Source organism: Phyllostomus discolor, chromosome 2 (assembly GCF_004126475.2).
Source record: "Phyllostomus discolor isolate MPI-MPIP mPhyDis1 chromosome 2, mPhyDis1.pri.v3, whole genome shotgun sequence".
In the NCBI taxonomy this organism is placed as follows: domain Eukaryota; kingdom Metazoa; phylum Chordata; class Mammalia; order Chiroptera; family Phyllostomidae; genus Phyllostomus; species Phyllostomus discolor.
The window spans coordinates 6,608,523-6,630,871 of record NC_040904.2 but is presented as its reverse complement, the minus strand read 5'-3'; the positions used below and the strand labels follow the sequence as shown (position 1 = coordinate 6,630,871).

The 22,349-nt window shown below is 49.8% G+C and overlaps 1 protein-coding gene across 1 annotated transcript in view; it reads left to right on the top strand.

The window, feature by feature from the left end:
* The window catches only part of DSCAM (DS cell adhesion molecule), a 532,016-nt gene that overhangs the window by 473,816 nt on the left and 35,851 nt on the right, over positions 1-22,349 (top strand). Inside the window, exons 24-27 of the mRNA XM_036017445.1 lie at positions 1,752-1,850; positions 4,909-5,097; positions 6,276-6,566; positions 9,875-10,051. Of these exons, the coding sequence (XP_035873338.1) occupies positions 1,752-1,850; positions 4,909-5,097; positions 6,276-6,566; positions 9,875-10,051 (756 nt within the window). The remainder of the gene's footprint in view (positions 1-1,751; positions 1,851-4,908; positions 5,098-6,275; positions 6,567-9,874; positions 10,052-22,349) is intronic.

Below are 22,349 nucleotides of genomic sequence, written 5' to 3'. Positions count from 1 at the left end.
GCCAAGCCAATGTAAAAATCAGCCTTCACAAAAAGATATATATATATATCTATATATATATACACACATACACATATATATATATGTTCATTGTGGAAAATATAATTAAGCAAATCAAAGAGAAGAGAAAGCATTCATAGTCCCAGAGATAACACTGGTTATATTTTTGCATACAGAGCGCTGGTCTCATCTTCCTTCATGTCAGCATCGCTGTAAAAGTCCTTCTCAGTAGCTTCCATTGATCGTGTGGTTCACTCTGCAGGTGTGAAAATGTAACCCAGAAAACACACCAAAAAAGTCCGAGTCAAGGTCTTTTATGTCTGCCAATCAACTAAATTCTTACAGGCAATAATTAAAAAGGACACTGGCTGCAACTCTATTATTGCTATAATACTTAATTATGTATTTAATACAGCACATGAAATTTTTCTCATTTAAATACTTATTGAATTTGTTGGGGCGACATTGGTCAATAAGATTATTCAGGTTTCGGGTGTACAGTTCTGTCACGCATCATCTGTGTCCTGTGCTGTGTGGTCACCACCCCGAGTCAAGTCTCCTTCCGTCACCACGTATCCCCCCTGGACCCCTTCTACCTCCCCCACCCCTTTCCCTCCAACAATCACCATGCCATTGTCTTGACTATGTCCACAAAAAGGGCACAACCAACTTCATACTGTGAATTCAAGTCCAGGGTAAAATCCCAAGTGGCCACTGATGGGTTCCTGTTTGGATGCACATGGGTGTGTTCTTAGGAGAGAAATCGAAGCGTATGCTTCCTTGGATTTAACTGTTGTCACAGCCATAATCACAGCAAGTAAAAACAAAGTCAGCATTGTCCTCAGCAGGAGGTAAGGGGAGGAGAAGAACTATATTTTTAAAAAAGTAATGCAAAAGTGATCTGAAATTTCAAGTTGATTGAAGTCAGGAGAATTCCAAAACACTTCAGAAGACAGACACTATAAGGTGACTCTAAAGAGATGGGTCCATTTTTATGCTTTTGGGTTAATATACGAGGCTTCTTTCAGAGAAAAAGAGAAGGACATTTTATGGGGAACTTTCTCTAAATGTGGATAACCTGATTCTGAATTTCTCTGGTGTTCCTGTTCTCAGAGTTCATCCAAAATAATGTCAAGGTTCAGTGGTTAGAAGTACGTATTCTTCAAACCTCGTTATGAACGTTGAAATTCTGGTGCTGCCGCTCAAGGGAGGGACTTTGATTTTTGGAGCTCAGTGTGTGTGGGGGGGGGGTGTTGTGACTTGGGGGAGTAGCTACAAAAAGTGGGGACTTTTGCAATTCTTTGCCCCACAATTCTCTTCTCCTCCCTCATTCTCCTCCTCCCTCGTTCTGAGAACAGAACAGCTAAGTGGGTGCCACTTACCTTCCTCCCTTGAATCACGGTTGAAATTCAAGGCAAACCACTGCCTGTGTCCTTAGGAGGTTTAAAGCAGATTTTCATCAGTGATGAACAACTCTGAAATTCAAAATATCGGTAAGGAAATGAGTTAGATGCAAATCCAAGTAGACATGCAGTTGAGTTTTCTTTAAATAATAGATTCACTCTGTTCTATCTCTTGCGCCCAGGATATCAACTAAATAGACATTTTGACAGGAGTGAATTGCATATTTTGGCATCCTGGAACACTTACTTAATAAGTGGCTGTTAAAAGTGATTGGGTAAATGACTGTTAAGGAAGACTAACGATGTGAAAAACTAATTCTTGTTTTCTAACGACTGTGTCCTATCTAGTGCCACCAGACCAGCCTCGGCTTACGGTGTCCAAAACCACGTCTTCTTCCATCACCCTCTCCTGGCTCCCTGGAGACAACGGGGGCAGCTCTATCCGAGGTAATCTGGGATAGGTGTCCACGGTGATTGATTGTCATTATCCCACAGGCTAAGTGACACATCCTCACCCACTAATTTTATGTTAGCTTATTCCTCAAAAAAAAAAAATACATCCTATAATTAAGTCTTCCATCACCTAAACATCTATTTTTAAGGTATTTGTGCAAATGCATCATTCATCCAAAGAACCCCATTCACAAAATTATTAGTAGTAGTATTGTGTCTCCAGTCTGAGGGGAGGAGTATACAAATGCAAAAACAGAAAGCAGGTACAGGTGCTGTAACCTCTCCCTCGAGATTCCAAACACTGTTGCTTCCCCACGGTGTCCCCATGGTATCATTCATTCATGTACTCAATCATTCATTCTAGTAGCCACGGTTACTCTTCTTGTAAAGGATGAAAAGGTAGGGAACTTAGAGTTGAGATAGAAAACAATGTATTTACCCAGAGCTTTTGTAATGAGTACATAGCAAAATAGAATAAAAGAATAAAGAAAGTGTATCCTGAAGCAGTGAGATAGCATGACAATTCTAGCCTAAGCGGAGTAGGGAAACATCACTCTGAGCAAGCTGTGGACTAAGGAAAAGGAGTCATTCTGGACGAAGAGACTGAACATGCGCAGGAGGGAGGGGCTGAGGGACCGGAAGAGGTCCGTGAGTGGGTGGCAGGGATAGAAGGCTTAGGTTTCCAAAGGCAGGGGATACTCTTTCTTTGAGAAAGGGGGAAGGGTGAGAAGTTAACTGGAAATACAGGGACATGTCAGGGGGACGCCAGTGGGTGCTTGAGCCATTCCTTCCAGCTCCTTCCAGCTCCTTCCAGCTCCAACACATGAGAGCAAGTGGCTACATCCCTTCCCAGTTCTGTACTCAGTGTCCACAGCCGGCCTGGGGATATTTGCACACCAGACAAATCAGAAATACTCTTTTTCGAGAGCATTCTGACTCTTTTTTTTTCCTGAGAGCTAGTTGTTAAATGTTTATTGGCACGCCACTGGGCGAAGGGGAGGATCTTCTCTTTGTTAGGAAAGGAAGAGGTGAGATTATTATTTAAAAATAGTTGGGTGATTAGGGGTGAGGATGCCTTCGTGGGTTTGAGGAGTGTGGGCAAGATTTGTAACAGCTGTCATGTGGATGCACAGGGAGTCATTAATAGATGAACAAAGTCATTGCCAAGTGGGAAGGAGGCCCCAGCTGCAGATGAACAGCACAAATTGTAGTGGTCACTGTTATCACAGTTTAATGACTGGCTCCAGGGATGCCAGACAGCTGGGAAGGAAGGCGGGTCACAGGTAACCAGAGCTGGTGACTGGCAGGATAAGAACTCTAGGAAGTCGGGAGTGAAACAGGACTCTTTGATAAAATGGGCTAGCCGAGGTTCCAGGCTGATTAAAGAACCTTCTCATGGAGAAATGGAGTCCTGTGGGGAGAGTTCCAGGGGCCCTCGTGCTCCAGGCTGGAATGAAATGGAGCTTCGGTTCTGCAGGTGTCAAAGCAGAGGAGAGGTAGTACAGGAAGGGTGTCAGAGCGCCAAGGACTTAGAGATGAAGCCAATCTTAGTCATGGAGAGTTCCCACGAAAAGGCAACTAGGGATCCCCAAAACATGGTGGTGGCCAAAGCCCTCGGCACAGGGGTTCCCATCCCCAAGGGTGAGAGAAGCTTCCCAGAAGCGGTTTAGACAGAGGAGATTAGGACCACAGCACAATCCCCATGAGGTGCAGGGTACCCAGGAGGCAGTCTGGACAGAGCTGGTGTGAAGGTGGGGATGGCAGGTGGGAACGGGGAGCCCACAGGTCCATCGCGCACCTGTCAGGTATTCAAGGAGCTGTGAAGAGTGAAGGTCAGGGACACAGAGGAGACAACAAGGCTCAGGCGGGAGGAGGGGCCCCAGAGGGGGAGGCCGCAGAGGGGAGAGGAGGAGGAGCAGGAGGAGGGAAGATACTGACCGTGACCATGGAGCAGGAATCAGAGATGGGAGATCTCCTTGCGAGAGGTTTGGACAGAACTCAATGCCGCCAGTTTGGGTCCCCGTAGTGTGGAGGTGACAAGCACTTTGCCAGTGTTGAAAGTGGAGTTCCTGGGCGAGACAGAAGGTGCGAGTCTGTTGGTGTGAGGACACCAGGCAGCAGGCAGGCTAGTCCTGGATTGCCTGCGTGTGGACGTTTGGGAGGCAGGAACGGTGCAGACAGGATCCGTTTGTCCGCAGGAAGGTGTTTGGGGTAACAGGGATGAAGGCTGTAATCGGGAGGGATGTCTCAATGACCACGGGGGTGAGGAGCACGGGCTTTAGATTCGGACATTAGGACCCCAGGACGGTCACCTAACCTCTCCGGACCTCAGGGTCTTCATCTGCGCCTTGGAGAAAAGAACCACATAGGTCACATGAAGTCAGTAACTGGCCCAGGACAACACTCAGCATGTAGCGAGAGCTTGAAGAACAGACAGTTGTTGCTAGTAGCAGTGGAAGTAGAGGTGGCAAGGTCATACACAGACATGAAGTGCTGGAGGGATTTTTCAAACCAAGGTAGAAGCCAGGCCTCTGTTGCCACGGGGGAAGGCCACAGGATTGGAGCCGGTTCTGTGTGTGGCTGTGAACTGAGCAGAAGGTGACCGAGAAGGCTCCTGCCACCGTTGATCATAGGTCCCTCTGCTAGAGCTTCGGTCCTCTTAAAAATAACTCGGCTTTAAACCAGGCTGGTGCCCAGGGACCCAAGCACGCGTGCACCGAAGGGCAGCTGTTCAGGGACCGAGTGTCCACCACGGCCCTCTGCCCAGGACACCTGCTAAAAGGGGACGGACAGAAAGGGTTTTGTTCCCACCATGCCGCCCAGCAAGGCCACCACAGTCGTGCCCAGGTGGCCTCAATACCTCACTAACCAGTGCGTCATCACGGCACACCCCCCAGCCTGGGCTGACTGTCCTGGAACCAGGAAAAGGACCGGCGTTCTCTTCCCAAGATGTGAGAGCTCAGAGGACTCCCGTCCACACAAAAATGCAACATGGGCCAGCTTCTAATAGAAAGCAAATAATGCTCTTTTGCTTCTTTCGTGTTTTCTGAAGGCTACATACTGCAGTACTCGGAGGATAACAGCGAGCAGTGGGGGAGTTTCCCAATCAGCCCGAGCGAACGCTCTTACCGCCTGGAAAACCTGAAATGCGGTACTTGGTACAAGTTCACTCTCACCGCCCAAAATGGAGTGGGGCCCGGGCGCATAAGTGAAATCATAGAAGCAAAAACATTAGGGAAAGGTGCGTGCATACGCCTTCTTCGTGTTTCTGGGTGTCCTCGGTTTTCCAGATCGGAAGTGAGGGGGCGGGGGCTGGAATCACAAATGTGTCGTGGAGTCGCATGCGTGTTTGTGTCTTTGAACTCCGTGGTTCCCAAGGGGGGTTTGGCTGTGTCACAGCGAAATGAGACAGATGGGCGGTCCTTACAGAATATCCTGGTTCTTTTTTTTTTTTTTTTTTTTTTTTCAATTTCTCATTGGCAGTCAAAAAGAGGAGGGTCATTTGAAAACTGAGGGCTTTTGCACCAACATACAGTGTCCAGGCTGGGCAGCCAGGAAATGTGACATTTACCCTCTGACCTTTTAGTGCAGCCCCCGCTTCTTACCCCAGGCCCCCTCTATAACTTTCTTGTTGCCTCATCACCCTGCCCTTCAGGTGGGAAGAGACTGGGATAGATCGTCAACCCTTAACGTGACATGGTTTCCTTTCTCTGAAACACGGACCCTCAAGGCGATGGATCCCAAGGGAAATTGCGTTTAGCTGTACAATTGGCAGCCTGGGATGCCGGGGAGAGGGAGGGTCATAGCTGTAGGGGAGTGTAAGTGAGGAGGTGAAGGGAGGGTCTTTGTAGGTCTCCCTCGCATCTGAATTTCAACCCGTGGGGCAGGCTGGATGGTGGGGGAGCAAGAACCGGGAAGGCGGAGGTGCTGTTGGGACCCAGCACCTGAGTTTCAGGTAACGCATGGTAAGCGTTCAGATGCTGAGCGATTGATTTATGCAGAAGTGCATCCATGAGGTCTCTGGGCCCCAGGATGAAGCATCCGGATGGTGAGGGACACCTGCCATTATTTCCCAAATCCAACTCTGTCTTCTTGAGTCGGGCCCACCCCTGGAAACAGGTGAGCCCGGTGGGTCCTTCGGGACCACACAAGGGCACACACACGTGAACGTAGCATTGCTCTTCAGGGAGCAAAAATGCACAGAAATCACCTCTGCCCACCCACGTTTCCCTCTCACACCTAGGTCATCACAGTAGGGGACAGCCCATCGGTCCATAGGGACCCTGTCGATAGCGACTCTAACTGGGACCGAGCTCCCTGCCTAGGTGGAGGGAGGAGTCCGCGGTGAATGCGTGACGCCTCCGACGGCTCTCATTCACGTACCCCGAGAGCTGACCCCCCTTGTCCATCCTCCCGCAGAGCCCCAGTTCTCAAAGGAGCAAGACCTCTTCGCCAGCATCAACACCACCCGCGTGAGGCTGAACCTCATCGGCTGGAACGATGGCGGCTGCCCCATCACCTCCTTCACGCTCGAGTACAGGCCCTTCGGGACCACGGTCTGGACCACCGCGCAGCGGACCTCCCTCTCCAAGTCCTACATTCTGTACGACCTGCAGGAAGCCACGTGGTACGAGCTCCAGATGCGGGTGTGCAACAGCGCCGGCTGTGCGGAGAAGCAGGCCAACTTCGCCACGCTCAACTACGACGGCAGTAAGCTGGCCGGCCCCGCGCCCCCTGGTCCGCGTCTCGGGACCCGCGCATGCGCTCGCTGTCTCCTCCCATCTAACACCCACCCTCGGCCCCCAGCGGCCGCGGCCCGCCGATTCCCCGGGGCTTCAGTGCCTCTCCCTCCAGGGCCCCCTAGTTCACCGTACCCACATGGCCAGGGCTGTCCTTCAGAAATAAGGGACCAAGGGCCACGGGGCTGTCCTTAGGGAGCGCTGGTGCAGGAGCGACTCTTTGGGTTGAAGGATTCTTCGCCACGTGGTTCTGTGCCTTGTCGATGACTGTGCGCTAACACTGCTTTTGTTGTCTCCCACCCCTTCCCCACCCCATCGCAATCCACGTAACAGCTTCCTGTTTTGCTCTCATTAAGCCCTTAAACTGCATGTGCAAAACCCGTTGTTCATGATAAAAGAGCTTAAGTTAGTCTCTGAGCAGAAGTAGAGGCACCGATGGAAATAGAATCACGTCATATAGGACGCCGGTGCACACATACGCACAAACGCACACGGGAAGTTTGCACAGGCTTTTTGAAAACCAGGTGATGGGGGGGGTCTCATGACGTTTAGTGGCCAAAAGTAAACTATTGATTTTATCCTCATTTTCTACCACTGATACTATTCAAGGACCATTTATTGATGCTTGAACAAGTGCCCAACCCAATGAAGCTGAAAGGCAGGCGGTCACCGGCGGGCATGTGTTGAGGGGGCTTTAGAAAGTCCCCGGGACCCGCATGCAGACGCCGACCCCCACAGCCTGGCAGTGACGGGACTGGGGCTTGAACCACGGGCAGGACCGGCTGCACTGTATCGGAGGGTTCAGGGCCCCTGGCTCAGCTCCCAGCAGTGCTGCCTGTCCCATCCTCATGGATCCGACCAGACCACGGTGGTGAGTGGCTTAGCCTAGAAAGTCTGTAGCTAAGCCAGCACCCCAGTATTTTATCTCCCACCAGGCAGGTGGAGGGGGGTTTCCTCCTCTGTTTGTGGGGACTTGGGAGCTTGTTTTGATTAAAGCTGTAGAACTTCCTTGGGGCACAGGTCATGCCGTGTCCCAAGTAAAAAGGTCCATGCCCCCAAGGACCGTGAGGAATATCCAAAGGACATCAATGGGGTGCGATGCGCTGGGATCTTCACTGGGGTGTCTACTCCTGGACTGTCCCCCTCTGGCCCACCCAGAGCCACCCACATTCCCTGTCCGTGGCCATTTCCCTGCAGAGTCCCCCCGGCCAGAGTGCGGGCTCGTCTGCAGCAGGTCAGGCCTGGGCCCGTGAGTGGAGGGCAGCCCTCCGGTGGAACCAGTTACACCAACCCAGGCCCCCCTCTGCAATGCGCGGGACCCACGGCCCTGGGACAACCTGCCCAGCTCAGGGAGAGGAACTGCTCTCCTCCTGGGCCGGTGCTTTCCCGCCCTCGGTTACACGTGACGTCACTCCCAGACGCCTCATCCTGCAGGCAGAGTGCTTCCGTCCCAACATGCTTCGCTCTTTGGCCCCACAAGATAAAGGACCTTGACGCTTGCCAACCACTTTACTTAGTATTTACGTCCCCCGCCCCCAAATCCTCTGCTAGCAGGCACCCATTTGGCAGCAAGTAGGGTTCTCACTCGAGATGACTGGCTCAACATTAACTGACTTACAGTAATCACACCCTGACAGGCGGCTTCTCTAAACCCTGCGTGGATGCCAGAGCAACCAGTGTGCTGCACTGGTGACGTGCGTGCAGCTAATCGCTTCGTTAGAAACCGCTCATGTGCAGACTCCGAAACTGTGGCTCAAGCTCAGACAGTGCTCTACAGACTTTCAATGTTTGTCATCAAAAAGTAAAAAATTTAAGGCTCTCCCTTTATCCAGGATCTTAGAGAATACTCATGAAAAAGCCCTGTGAGCTGCATTTAATTTTCTGAACTCTGAAATGATTTTATTACCCTAAGAAGATTTTATTACACTAAGAAATGAGAGCACGCATTTATAGTTTCCTGGCAAGCGATTACAGGTTTCTCTGAACCGTTTCGTAGATGTAGAGCTTTAATATCCCTTCTGACACATCTGCCTGAAAGATTTTCTTCATTTCTGGAAAGACGAACATTAACGATTAGCCTCACATCTATACCAGTCAGAGTTCAGATTCTTCCATTTCTTTATTGGACTCTTTCCTCTCTCGTTTCCTTAGCCACCTGTTTGCCCGTCCCTGGGAAGGCTTGGTTGTGCAGGTGCATCCTCACCTGCCTCCCGCAGGTGGGCTCTGAGCATTGGCAGGCTCCACTGTCCGGTCAAAACCACTATGAAGTTGCAAGAATTCTCTTCTCAGCCTTAGCAGATCACGTAGAGAAGTGGGGTTCGGTGACCCCTGCTCTGCTTACTAAATGCAGGACCACACACGTGTTTGTTCAGGGGGAACGTGTATCATTTCTGCACTTTTGTCTTAAATCCCTGGCTTCCTGGCCCATGTTTTACATGGAACACACCACAGGATGGAGAGTTTTACATAAAGGAGGGTGCCAGAGGGCACGCCCCGTAAAACACAGTGAGGTCTGTGTTTGAATCTCTGCCCCACCGTATGGAGCCTCTGCGTAGAAGCAGCTTCCAGTAGCTCAGACTTCAGCCTGCTTAGGTGTCCCCTTATAACATTAAATAACCTGAATTTCATAGCTCTGTTGAATAGTGTCTGGTCCATAACCAGCTTGCTTTGGGTACCTGGAAGGTTCCCCTCTGAAAAGTTGCCTGTAGCTCTTATAGCCTGAAATGAGGGTTTCTAAAGTATATTTAGTCTTATGCCTGTGATTAAAGCAAATGCATAACCAAACAAAAGGGATTTTCAGCTTCTTTGAGCCAGGGCATCTGGTACAGTCTCCTTGCGGACTCTCTTCTGTGCACTTGCCAAAACTATTGTTCCTTCTGTGATGTGCAGTTTTTCAAACAGCCTCTGCCAGTTGTGCTGCGGGTGACATTTAGGTCCATGTGAATGCATGTGGCTTTTTTAAGCATCTTGCCCAGACTTCAAGCTTCCAAGTGCCTGTCCCAAGGAAGACCTTGCAAAACAAGGTCTCTTTCAAAGAAATGCGCTTTACTCTCAGGGCAGATCCTGATCTGATGCGCTGTAGAGTAAGTTCAAAGTTGTGCGGAAGAAAGGGGGGGAGCAAGTAGCTAAGTCAGCAAGAACCTAGACGAGGACTTCCTTTCATTCCCCATCACTGTGGACACCTGGGATCCCATGGCGCGACTGTTGTAACCCATCACCCCTAAAACTCCGCCATGCGTCTCCATTAGTAGCCACCTAACATCACGGCCCTGCTTTCAGGTACAATCCCTCCACTCATTAAGTCAGTCGTCCAAAGCGAAGAAGGGCTGACGACCAACGAGGGGCTCAAGATGCTGGTGACCATCTCCTGTATCCTGGTGGGGGTCCTGCTGCTCTTCGTGCTCTTGCTGGTGGTACGGAGGAGGCGGCGGGAACAGAGGCTGAAGCGGCTGAGAGGTGAGTCAAGGCTGGGCCGTCGTGCCCACGGTCGCTCCGCTCTTACTCCCTGTGCCAGGTCCCCTCGCTGCCGGCTCCTGCGATGTCTCTTCCGTAAGGTGATGGAGTGATCAGGGGAAAAGTCAGCCTAAATCCCAGATATCCACCTGGCTGGTGTAGCTCAGTGGATTGAGCGCGGGCTGCGAACTAAAGCATCACAGGTTCGATTCCCAGTCAGGGCACATGCTTGGGTTGCAGGCCACGGCCCCCAGCAACCACACATTGATGTTTCTCTGTTACTCTCTCTTTCTCCCTCCCTTCCCTCTCTAAAAATAAATAAATAAAACCTTTAAAAAATAATAACAAAATAAATAAATCCAAGATATATGTAGGCAAAGAAAAGCACTTTCTTCTGAGTTTTTCCAGCCCACTTTCCTTCATTTGCAGCCAGTCCAGCCATGCCACCAGGTAGGCCTCCTTGAGAAGACCACCCGCCAGGTGTGTTCTGGAGACGAGAGCTGTTCGGTTGGCAGGACGTGCAGATTGAGGGCTGATGGTTCTGGTAGAGCACTCTGGGGCAGAAAACACTCACTCACCTGAACAGAAGTGGGAGCTGAAGCCCAGGCCAGGAGTTTCACTCTAACTAAGGAAAACACCCTGGACAACGGGTGGGAGCCACAGCCGGATGCACCCACTGTTGGCAGGCGCCGGCTCTGCCGAGCTCCGGTGGCGAGGCTGTGTCCAGGTCTGGCCAACAGCCCTTACCTGCCCTTGCTCTGCGGTGTGAGGCCAGCACGTTCTTTTAGACACGAAACCCTGTGCCAGACAGGTGTACCTGAGCCCTTTTCTTTTTACCGTCAGGGTAATTAGTGGAGCCGCCATTTGATAAAATGCGTGTATGAGTCATTCCACATTTCCGTGTCCATGCAGTGTGGGGCACCATCATGCAGGGATCTGTATATTCTCCAGAGTGACATTTGAGGGACAAATCTGGGGTCACCCCCTTCCCCAAACACATCTGTGATACCCCAGACTGTCACGGACATATATGAGAAGCATCAGCCCCTCTGTTAACACTCAGATTGACCGCAGGCCAGGTACAGCTGCAGGACATGGTGATATTTCCCCCCGTCTTCATTGACCGGAGCTCTCCTCTCCGTATGACTCTTAACACACCTGACTATCCATTTGTTTCCCCTTTGCCAACAAATTAAAGTATCTGAGGTGCCCTGCACTCCATCTGCACACTTCAGCAGTCCTTCTGCTTACATCACCTGCAGCCCGATGGTCCCTGTGCCCCATCCATCCCATTGAAATTGCCTTCCTAACACGTGAACCACTCACCTCGTAATGTCACGGACCCTCCTTGAGTGAGTCCCACACCCCAGCCCGCACCAGGTGTCTGATGCACGAAGAAGGCAAGAGCCGCTGAACCCTAGCTTCAGTGCAGGTGGGGGACACATTAGCATCTCCTGGCAAAAGAACAAAAAAATATCGCAGATGCTCCAATGGAGCTTCAGATTTTACATGAGCACGAGACAGCGGGTGATTAATCCCCTCACTGGGGAGAGAGCTGCTTAATACAGCCCTGCAAACATATAATGTTGCCCAGTATGTTGAGAGATTCAGTATTAGGTGAGCTGTGCTGGATTTCATTTCCAGGGTTCAGCGCTGAAATGCCAAAGTGACGTTTTAATAGCCCCTTTCCACAGCAAACAGAATCTCCCAGCCCGGACGTTAGGGACATCGTCACTGAGATACCAGTGACAGACAGACCTAGAAGGGGGTCGGTCCTTGCGGCATGCAGGCAGCCTAGTTGCATTTAAAAGACGATAAATGGCCCACATTTTTTTAAAACCAACAGTAACATTTTCTGATTAATTATCTTTGTTTTATCACAAGGGTGCGGCAGCAAATGGGTTACACGTTGAAGCAATCCTTCCCCACACTCTACCGCCCTCTGCCAAATTCACCTTTTCTTTCCTCCCCCGACCCCGAGGTGCCGCCTCCTGCCTTTTCCCAGCTCCTGCTTTATGTTCTTATTCTGTGTGTGACGTCAGCGCCCCGGCCCCACTCTCCTAACACTGGCCCTGACTCTTGCTGAAATACGACACCGATGGCGTAATTTTGACTCTTCATAATTCCTGCAATTTAGTTATCGCTTGGCAAGGGCTCTGTCCAGAAAGTGTGCGGGGACTGATATTTCTTCTGTAGGGACCCCTACTTCCAGGCACCGCATTCTGTAGAGGGGCCTTGTAAGGGAAGCGATACCTCGCGTCATCAAAGACCGGGGACTTCCATCCCCCAGAATGGCTCTGTTGTCTTTGCGCCAGAGAAGAGACAGAGCCTGCACTGAGGTTTCGGGAGGGAGGAAATCACCGTGATGGCAAAGGGGAGGTATCTGTGAGGGATGCCGAGGAGCAGCCAGTCCCAAGCAGCAGCCCGCCTGGGACCAAGGTGTCTCTCTGCAGACTTGCACCTTATACGAGCTTAACGAAGGCTCTAGGCAAGGGTCTGAGAGGAGGGCAGCCAGGAGGCAAAGCGCCAGTACCCAAGTCTGCATGCTTCCTATGGGCGAGCGTTCATGTGCATGCACAGAAACACAGTTCAACAGGCCTTTATGGATTATCTGCCATCTGCCCGATGTAACATGTTTAAAACCGAGTGGTAAGAACTTCATAGCCATGCTGATTTATCACAAGAGTTTGGCTAGGTCCTGGTGAGAAGAGATTATGAAGACTCTGTCCCTGAACTATGGACTCTGACACTAGTGGCAGTGAGTAAAGTCTTATTAGGGACAGGATCATCTTCCTTTAACTGGGGAAAGTGTCCCATGAAAGGACAGAGTAAGTGACTAGGAGTCCATGAAAGGCCAGGCCTTGCCCCAGGAAGACCTTCGTTAGCCCCACAGGACCCCTGAAATGTTCATTCACAGCACAGAGGGGAACTGCAGGCACAGGGTTTAATGCCGTGGGTGCCTCTCCATTAAACAGAGGCCATTATTGAAATCACTCAGTTACAACCTGACCCACACAGACTCTGGGCCTGGGCTAGAATGAGTTCAAATATATATACAGAGTCTACAGAAAACATTGCTTCATACAGTGATTTTTACTGTCCAAAATAAGGTCACTTCTAATAATATGTCAAATGTTGACTGAGCAACCACTGATCAGGATCAAAAATGGAAATAAGAAAATTTGCGCCCTGGCTGGCATAGCTCAGTGGATTGAGCGCGGGCTGCAAACCAAAGCATTACAGGTTCGATTCCCAGTCAGAGCATATGCCTGGGTTGCAGGCCACAGCCCCTAGCAACTGCACATTGATGTTTCTCTCTCTTTCTCTTTCTCCCTCCCTTCCCTCTCTGAAAATAAATAAATAAAATCTTTTTAAAAAAGAAAAGAAGATGTGGATTACAGAAAAATACTGTGGGAGTTCCTCATAGGCACTGTTTGAGTTACTATGTAGAGTCAACTTCAAATTGTTTGCTTTGTTTGATTGCCAGAAGTGACTAAATATTTACAAAAAGGGTGTGTGTTACCATATAGACAACCAACCTAGGTAGGTGAATATAACAGTATGTCCTTAGAAAGAAAGACAGGAAAGAAGGAAGGAAGGGAGGGAGGATGAAAAGAAAGAAGGAAAGAAAGAAAGAGAGAGAAAAGGAAGGAAGGAAGGGAGAGAGGAAGGAGAGAAAGAAAGAAAGAAAGAAAGAAAGAAAGAAAGAAAGAAAGAAAGAAAGAAAGAAAGAAAGAAAGAAAGAAAGAAAAGAAAGAAAGAAAGAAAATGGGACTCAAGCAATTTAGCCAACCTATATTCTCCCTTCCTGAGTGCTTTACTAATTTTAGAGCACAGCACTCTCCTGAAGTCTAAATTGTCTGTAAGTGCTACATTTTTTTCAATCTATAACCTTATCCAGGAGTTCAGAAACCACCGTTAGCTTTTAATGATGCCCTGATTTTTCTCCACTTCTAGATCTTTGAAGTACAAGGTTACAGGATGAGTCACTGGCTAGGCCAAGAATCCAAGCTGCCCCAGCCTTATAAAAAGCTGATTCCCGTGTCAAATAATCAACTCCGGGATCACTAAAAGCTTCCTCCTTTAAGGAGTTTACCCGAGAGGGTGCAAAGTTATGCTGGCACCAGCCAGCATGTGCCAAGCCAAAAAGCTATTTCCAAGGCTTCAAATTAGCTAAAGATAAAAATCAATGGATGATGTAAAATGGGACCACACTTCTGTGGCAAAGGGCCCTTATTCCCTTTATTACTTCAAACCTGTTTGGAAATGGGTTCACATTGTGCAACTGACCGGTCCAGAAGGCCATGCGCAGAGAGAGTGTGGTTTTGGGGCTAAGGAGTGGGTCACAAGACATCTTCATCCTTCTCTTTGTTCTAATGTGGCCTTTATCTGCTCTGCAAGTGAGGTGAAAGCTCTCCTCAACTGTAAGACCGAAAGTTGGCCTGAGCTTGAACAATCTAAAGGGGCAGGACTGTGCATCTAGCAGCCCAAAGACACGCAGACTTGACCGCTTGAAGTGAGCGTGGAACAGATCCATAGTGTTCCCGTGAGTGCAAGACATCCCCAAGGCAGGGTGGGCACAGCTGCGAGTGGGGAAAGTGATACGGTAATTAGTAAACAATAATGTGAGAATAAACTCTGTGTTTCACATACTCCCAACTGCACACTTACTTTTGCCCACCCTGCATTCATTAGTGAAGAAACTGGGCATGTGCACCCTGGAGACTTCATCACCAGGCTGACAAATGTCCCAAGTGTGGTTCGGATGGGCTCAGAACCATGCACTCCAAAGCTCTTTGCTTCTATGCTGTTTTCTTCCTTCCTTCCTTCCATTCTTTTTTTTCTTTATCTTAAATTTCTTTTTAAATATATTTTATTGATTATGTTATTACAGTTGTCCCATTTCCCCCCTTCACTCCCCTCTACCCTGCACACCCCCTCCCACCCACATTCCCCCCCGCCTTTAGTTCATGTCCATGTGTCATACTTAGAAGTTCTTTGGCTTCTACATTTTCCATCCTATTCCTGCCCTTCCTCTGTCTATTTTCTCCCTACCATCTAAGCTACTTATTCTCTGTACCTTTTCCCCTCCTCCCCTCCTCTGATTGCCCTGTTGCTAACTCTCCATGTGATCTCCATTTCTATGGTTCTGTTCCTGTTCTAGTTGATTGCTCTGTTTGTTTTTGTTTTTGTTTTAGGTGTGGTTGTTAATAATGGTGAGTTTGCTGTCATTTTACTATACATGTTTTTTATCTTCTTTTTCTTAGATAAGTCCCTTTAACATTTTATATAATAAGGGGTTGGTGATGATGAACTCCTTTAACTTGACTTTATCTGGGAAGCACTTTATCTGCCCTTCCATTCTAAATGATAGCTTTGCTGGATAGAACAAGCTTGGATGTAGGTCCTTGCCTTTCATGACTTGGAATACTTCTTTCCAGCCCCTTCTTGCCTGCAGGGTCTCTTTTGAGAAATCAGCTGACCGTCTTATGGGCACTCCTTTGTAGGTAACTGTCTCCCTTCTCTTGTTGCTTTTAAGATTCTCTCCTTATCTTTAATCTTGGGTAATGTGATTATGATGTGCCTTGGTGTGTCCCTCCTTGGGTCCAACTTCTGTGGGACTCTCTGAGCTTCCTGGACTTCCTGGAAGTCTATTTCCTTGGCCAGATTGAGGAAGTTCTCCTTTATTATTTGTCCAAATAGCTTTCCCACTTGTTGCTCTTCCTCTTCTCCTTCTGGTATCCCTATGATTTGGATGTTGGGACGTTTAAAGATGTCCTGGAGGTTCCTAAGACTCTCCTCATTTTTTTTGAATTCTTGATTCTTTATTCTTTTCTGATTGGATGTTTCTTTCTTCCTTCTGGTCCACTCCATGGATTTGAGTTCCAGTTTCCTTCCCATCACTATTGGTTCCCTGTACATTTTCCTTTATTTCACTTAACGTAGCCTTCATTTTTTTTCATCTAATTTGTGACCAAATTCAACCAATTCTGTGAGCATCCTGATTACCAGTGTTTTGAACTGTGCATCTGATACGTTGGCTATCTCTTCGTTGCTTAGTTGTATTTGTTCTGAGGCTTTGATCTGTTCTTCCATTTTGGGCCATTTTTTGTCTTCACGCACCTGTTACATAGTGAGGAGTGAAGCCTTAGGTGTTCACCAGGGCGGGAAAACCCAGGCACCAGGTTGTGATGCTGTATGTGGGAGAGGGGTCCGAGAGGGAACAATGGCGCTTGCTCCTCTCTCCGTCGGATTTCATTCCCTTCCACTGCTTCCCCCAAGCAAACTGGGCCCTTCTGGTGCTGATTCCCGTGTGGGTGGGTTTGTGCACGTTCCAGGACCCTGTGGGTCTGTCCAACGAACTCTCCGGTGAGGCTGGGAGTCACTCCTGGCACCTCAACCCCCACAGGTGTTTTCAATTTGTGTTTTGAGGCTTTGTTTCCCCACACTGGAACCCTGGGTTTCGTGGTCTGTCTCACTCCTCAATTTTGCCTGGTTTATCTGCACATGAATGTGGGACCACCCAGCCTGCCAGCTGCCTTGTGCACCACGCCCCTCCACAATCCGCCACCTTGCTGGGTCCACCAGCTGCTGCTTTACCATGACCCCTCCTACCGGCCTGGATGAATGTGTTTACTTCAACTCCTTGGTTGTCAGACTTCCATTACAGTTCAATTTTCTGTCAGTTCTGGTTGTTATTTTGCTTCTAAATTCTTGTTGTCCTTATTTTGGTTGTGCGAGGAGGCCCAGTGTGTCTACCTACGCCTCCATCTTGGCCAGAAGTTATCTTAAATTTCTTAATAAAATTATCCTTTTAAACCTCCAAACCTATTAAGGCAGAAGTAAGTAAAAAGATTCCTGTTTTAGAGAGTGGGAGCTCAGGAGCACCGAAGTGACTGAGGGTCGAGGGCAGCCAGCGGACTGAGGACCGGAGCACGTTCAGTGGGAGGGAGAGGGCCAGCGTCAGCCCTGGCGCTCTGTCCTGCCTCGGCGTCTGTTTGTCCGTGTTTGGGCTTCACGGTTTTCTCCTATTGCAGGCACATGGGGTGTTCTTATTTGGGCATTTACGTTGTCAGTGCTTTCGAATTGGCTTTCGTTCGAACATGCTGAGGACTGGAAGTCCCGTTTGTGATCTCTCCCGAGCCCAAACGCCGGTCGGTAGCCCCTAGCGCAACAGCTACCTGAGGCGCCCCATCTCCGTCCCACAGGGGAGCAGGCACGCATGTGGGGCGCCTTGCAAATAAGGACCAGTGATGGATGCTATGGTGCAGGGGGAGGGCTGCCACCCCCAAACTGGCTTTTCGTCTTTCTGGATGTGTACGAGTGACTGTCCAATCGAGGAGTTAGCTGGAGCATGTCCCATTTTACCTAACTAGAACTTCGGAAATGAAAATGTTACCCTGCGGCTGTGAACGAGAGAGTCCTTTTCATTTAAAGAAACATTTGAGCACGGACAATGTGAGGCGACTCGGACTCTCGACGAGGGCGCAGTGCGGTGCTGGGGGCAGGCCGCACCCTCCCCCGCCGCAGCACCTTCAGTCCGTGTGCACAGCCAGGGTGGGGTGACGGCCCCCGGGCCGTGTAAAGAACACCGGGATGAGGGAGACCACACTGGGATGCTCTTGACTCAACAGGGGGCGCCTCTCCCACAGAACTACCTGACCATGAATTTTTAAAAAGATTTTATTTATTTATTTTTAGGGAGGGAAGGGAGAGAGAGAGAGAGAAACAAACATCAATGTGCGGTTGCTGGGGGTCATGGCCTGCAACCCAGGAATGTACCCTGGCTGGGAATCGAACCTGGGACACTTTGGTTCCCAGCACGCGCTCAATCCACTGAGCTACGCCAGCCAGGGCTCCTGACCATGAATTAATCAACACAATCCTAGCCTCTCCTCCCTATTCCTAACGCCGTGCTCTGCGCTCTCTTATTTCGTCTCTAAATAACTATGCTAAAAGGTCATAAATAACCCTGACGTTATTCTGCCCTGTTTGCGGACACGAAAACTGGAGGGAACTTGTCCAAACTTACCCATCCGTGGTGGCAGAGCTCAGGGAGCCCCAAACCAGTGTCGCCTGCCCCAGCGTTCTCTCCGTGAAACTTCTTCGGACTTTGGAATATTCGTTCGAGAAAGAAAGAGTCCGTTCCACCCACATTAAGTTAGCTCAAAAAGATTAATCAATGAATCGGAGGATCAAAAGATGTTTTAACAGAGTATCAATAGCTACTTCGTCATTTTATTTTTGCCCATCAAGAATATTTGGTTTATTTCTCTTTTTATCTGTATATTTACTAGCCCCTCAGTCTTCCCCAATATTAAACAAAACAAAGAAGTATTCCTTCTAGTTGGCATATCTTCAACCTACTGCCCCTCGCTCTACTCCTTCCCTCCTTTGAATTCCTGGGAAAGGGTTCTGTACTCAGCCACCCTGCCCCTCCATGACTCCCACACCCAAATGACACTCGCCTCCCAAAGGCAGATGACCAATCAGTCACCTTCTGATCACCAACCTCCCCTTTCCAGTATAACTTTCTAGGCCTCTTTGTGCATTTGGGGTGTTAGCAAATGGTCCTTTGGAAACTCTGTCCTTCCTCATCTGAGCACCCCTGACTTTTCTGCTGGTGTTTCTCCATCATGCCCCAGCCCAAGACAGTGGGGACCCAGAGTCAAGGGCGGATATGCAAGAGTAGCAAGGGGCTGGGAGAAAGGTGTTACAAAGTCTGAACTTCATGCGGAGCTGACATTTGTGAAAAAACGCGACAGGCAATGTAAAAGGCTATTCAGCTGTGTTAGGCAAGAAGAGGCTTTGGATGGTGTGCTTGTATTAACAGACGGCAGGTAGCAACATTGGCTCGCTTTGACGTGCCCCAGGAGGAGTGCCAGTGAGGCCAGAACGTGGGGACCAGAATCACGGAAGACGGAAGGAAGGGAGGGAAGGGCAGGGGAAACTCAGATGGCTTAAAAAAATAATCAGAGTCCCTGCTTATTTAAATTGATGTTTTTTTCCCAATCCTACTATGTTCTAGTCATTATTGGAGGAGGGGAAGGGATTATTTTAGAAAAAATAATATTTCTAAACCGTTGCTGGTCAGGGAGGCAAAACACGTTTACAGTGAATTCTAAGACAATTGCAAAATGCTAAGCAAGACACGGTGGATACCAATCACTGCTCTGGTGATCCACCGAAGGGAAAGATACTGTCCCCACTGGAAAGACTGAGGAAGAGGCCATGGGGTTCTGGCCTGTGGACCCCCACATCCTAATGCTGTATGATTCCGAATGAGATTGCTGTAGACACACTCCGTAGGCCTTTGTGGGTGACCTGTGAACAATCAAATTAGAGGTGCTAGAGAACAGTTATACTCCACACCCATTTTCAAAGATCATAAATTCTAGAGATGAGAGATGGAAATAAATTAGTGTAGCTCATACGAAGGGTAGTTCATGAGCAGCCAGGAAATGATAGCCGCCACCAGAGGCCTGGACAAACCCCGTTTGCGCTCTGACAGGGCTGACGGATGGGGGGCCCTGGGCTGCGGCTGGAACAGAGGCAGGTTGGGCCGGTCTTGAGTTGGCGCTAATCCAGGTGGGAGAGAATCCAAGCTGTAAACGATTTGGAAAGGCTGGATGGAGCCAAGGAGGTAACATTGCTAGGGATATTTGTAAAGTCTTCTACATATACAGTGAAAATTCATTTGCAAGACCTGTGATGAACATTGGGTTCTCGATGGCGCGTGAGAAGGAGGATCTCAAAAAACATTACCCGTTTCAGTGCTCAGCCTCGTTTAATGATGGAGAATAAGAAATCACAGGTCTTCCATAGAGAAGAGTCCCAGGTAGAGAATTACCTAGAAAATTATGCCATCCAAGGAGTGGTCGAGAAGGTACGAGAATTCAGCCTAGAAAAGAAAGTAGACACAAAGAAGCAGACATGGCAGCTCCAGGGACATATCCAAGTGCCTTGTAGATGGTTCCAGAAGGTGTTGATGGCCTTGGAGGAACACAGTGTTCCGGCTCTCTGCAGAGTGTGCAAGAGTAAGAAGCTGGGAGGGAGGGGTCGGGGTCAGAAGTGAGAGCCCGCAGAGCTGGACAGGGAGCTGGGACCATCACGCGAGGGCTGGGCCCCTGTGCTGAGAAGTCTCCTGGGCAGGGAGGCTCCTCAGAGTTTTGAAGCACAGGTGTGACACAGGAGAGGCCGTGTCTCGGACCCTCCTGCAGGGTGGATGTCACTTAGCGAGCAGAGAGCCTGGAGCTGGGGAGACCAGGGAGGGAGGGGTTGACCAGTAAAGGAGGTTTGGACTAAGGAGACAGAACAAAGCAATGGCCCCGTGCAGACAAGCTGAGGTGGGAGAGACCCACAGACTGGATAGGCAGGTCAGTTCTGGGAGCAGGAAGTGGGGCGAGTATGCACAGCGCTTGCATGGGCCCCTGCCGGGGGCTCCCATGGCCCAGCTCATGTCCACATTTATCCAAGACACTGGGGAAGGGGTTCAAACACTGATTAGGAGGCTGATTGGAAAATTCTTTAATGCTCGTAAGGCTCTATGATTCCGTGATTTTTTTTTAAATTGTCTAACTTGTCCCAGATTCTCTATTCCTATATAGAAGTGTGTCCCAGAGTCCCTCATCTCTTTCCAGTGTCCCTGCATGAACACGAATGAGACCCTGAGCCTCACCTCAGGTTTCCCCAAACCGATTCCAAATCTTCCTTGAACGGCTTCACTGAATGCCCCCAGCTCACTTGCATGTACGGAGTGCTCCACTGTGCCTGAGGCCAGAGACCTCAGCCGCCACCCAACTGCTGCTCCAGAGCACCTGCCCCTCCCCACCTCCCCCCTGCCCTCCTTCCGCCCCTCCCCTCGGGCCAGCTACAAGCTTCCAGATTACATTCAGTAATAAGCAGTCCCATCCCCCGAGCTCCTCAATGTCGTCACCCCCTACACTTCACAGCCACACCTGGAACTTGCTCTGTCCTGTCCAACTGACCGGCCCCTCGCTGCACAACTGGAAGGCATGCTAACCTGGGGCCACGGGGCACGCTCCTCCCCATTCCCGTCTGTGCTCCGTGAGCTTCCTGCTCCCCTGGAGATGGGGACAGTCTTGGATCCTTCCAGACTCAATCAGCCTGAGACGTGGCTCTCCGGGGCTCGTTTCCATCAGTCAGCCGGCACTCGGCACCGGCCCCTCTGTGTGTCCCCGAACTCATGACGCGTACCCCACTTTATGTACAAAGGCCTTAAGGACAGTGGTGAAAGAGGAATTTCAACCAACAGACGTTGCTTACGAGTTCCCCCTCGGCTGCAGCCAATGACTGAATGTATCTAGGTCCCGGGTTGCTGAGTAAGGACACAACTCCCAGGCAGGGACTGATGCGGGGGACACACACTGGCAGTTCTAAAGGAACCGGCACAACGAAGATTCCCAGTACAACTGGGAGCCCAGCCCACCCCATGCCCACTCTCCAGAAGCCATTCACACGCGGTCCCCGAAGGCAGCGGGTGCTTAAACTCCAGCAGAGCTTCCCATAGATGAGCTCATGGAAGAACTGAATCTCCGTGAATATAATCATTCTCGCACTATCAGATGAAATCGGGAGGAGTGGCTAGGACTTACAAAGAAGGGATGCGCTCTAAGACGACGGGCAGAGGGAAGGTAGACCAAAATGGCTTTGAGCGCCTCTACCTGGGGGCCCGCTCAAACTCAGCGAAGATGCTGTAGGCAGGACGACTCTCAGGGAGAGCCCGTCAGTATTGGAGAGGAGCTGTGTTCTCACCTGTCGGACACTGCAGTTCCTTAGCACACTGATATTTTTATTAAAGTCACAGGAATAGAAAAGAAAAATGACAAGCAAAAGCAGGAAAAGCAGGTCTCTTTTGAAGACATGTGGATCCGAGTTACCTTCAAATTGGGGACGGAAGTATGATGTTTACGTCTTGGGATTTTTCCCTCCTTTCTTTAGCGTGTTGAACTAGCCACTGCTCGGTTGTTACATAGAGCTAATTATTCCCACGCTTCTGGCATTTTGCATATATATTTGCTTTGCAAGTGTTAAATCATTCAGGAAGAGAAGGAACTCATCATGTTTACTTTGCCTTTGCGGATAAATATAAAGGCATGAGCTGGGAAACTCAGGGCTGTTTGGCTTCCTTGGCTCCGCCAGATGGGTGGGGGGGAAGGGAGCCGCTTCCTTTCCCAGACTGAGCCCATCTGTGCACGCACCCGGGGCCCTGGTGCGAGGCTGCCGCAGGAACTGGCGTGGCTGGCTCCAGGCGCGGAGCTCCGGTTCCTGGGGGTGTCCG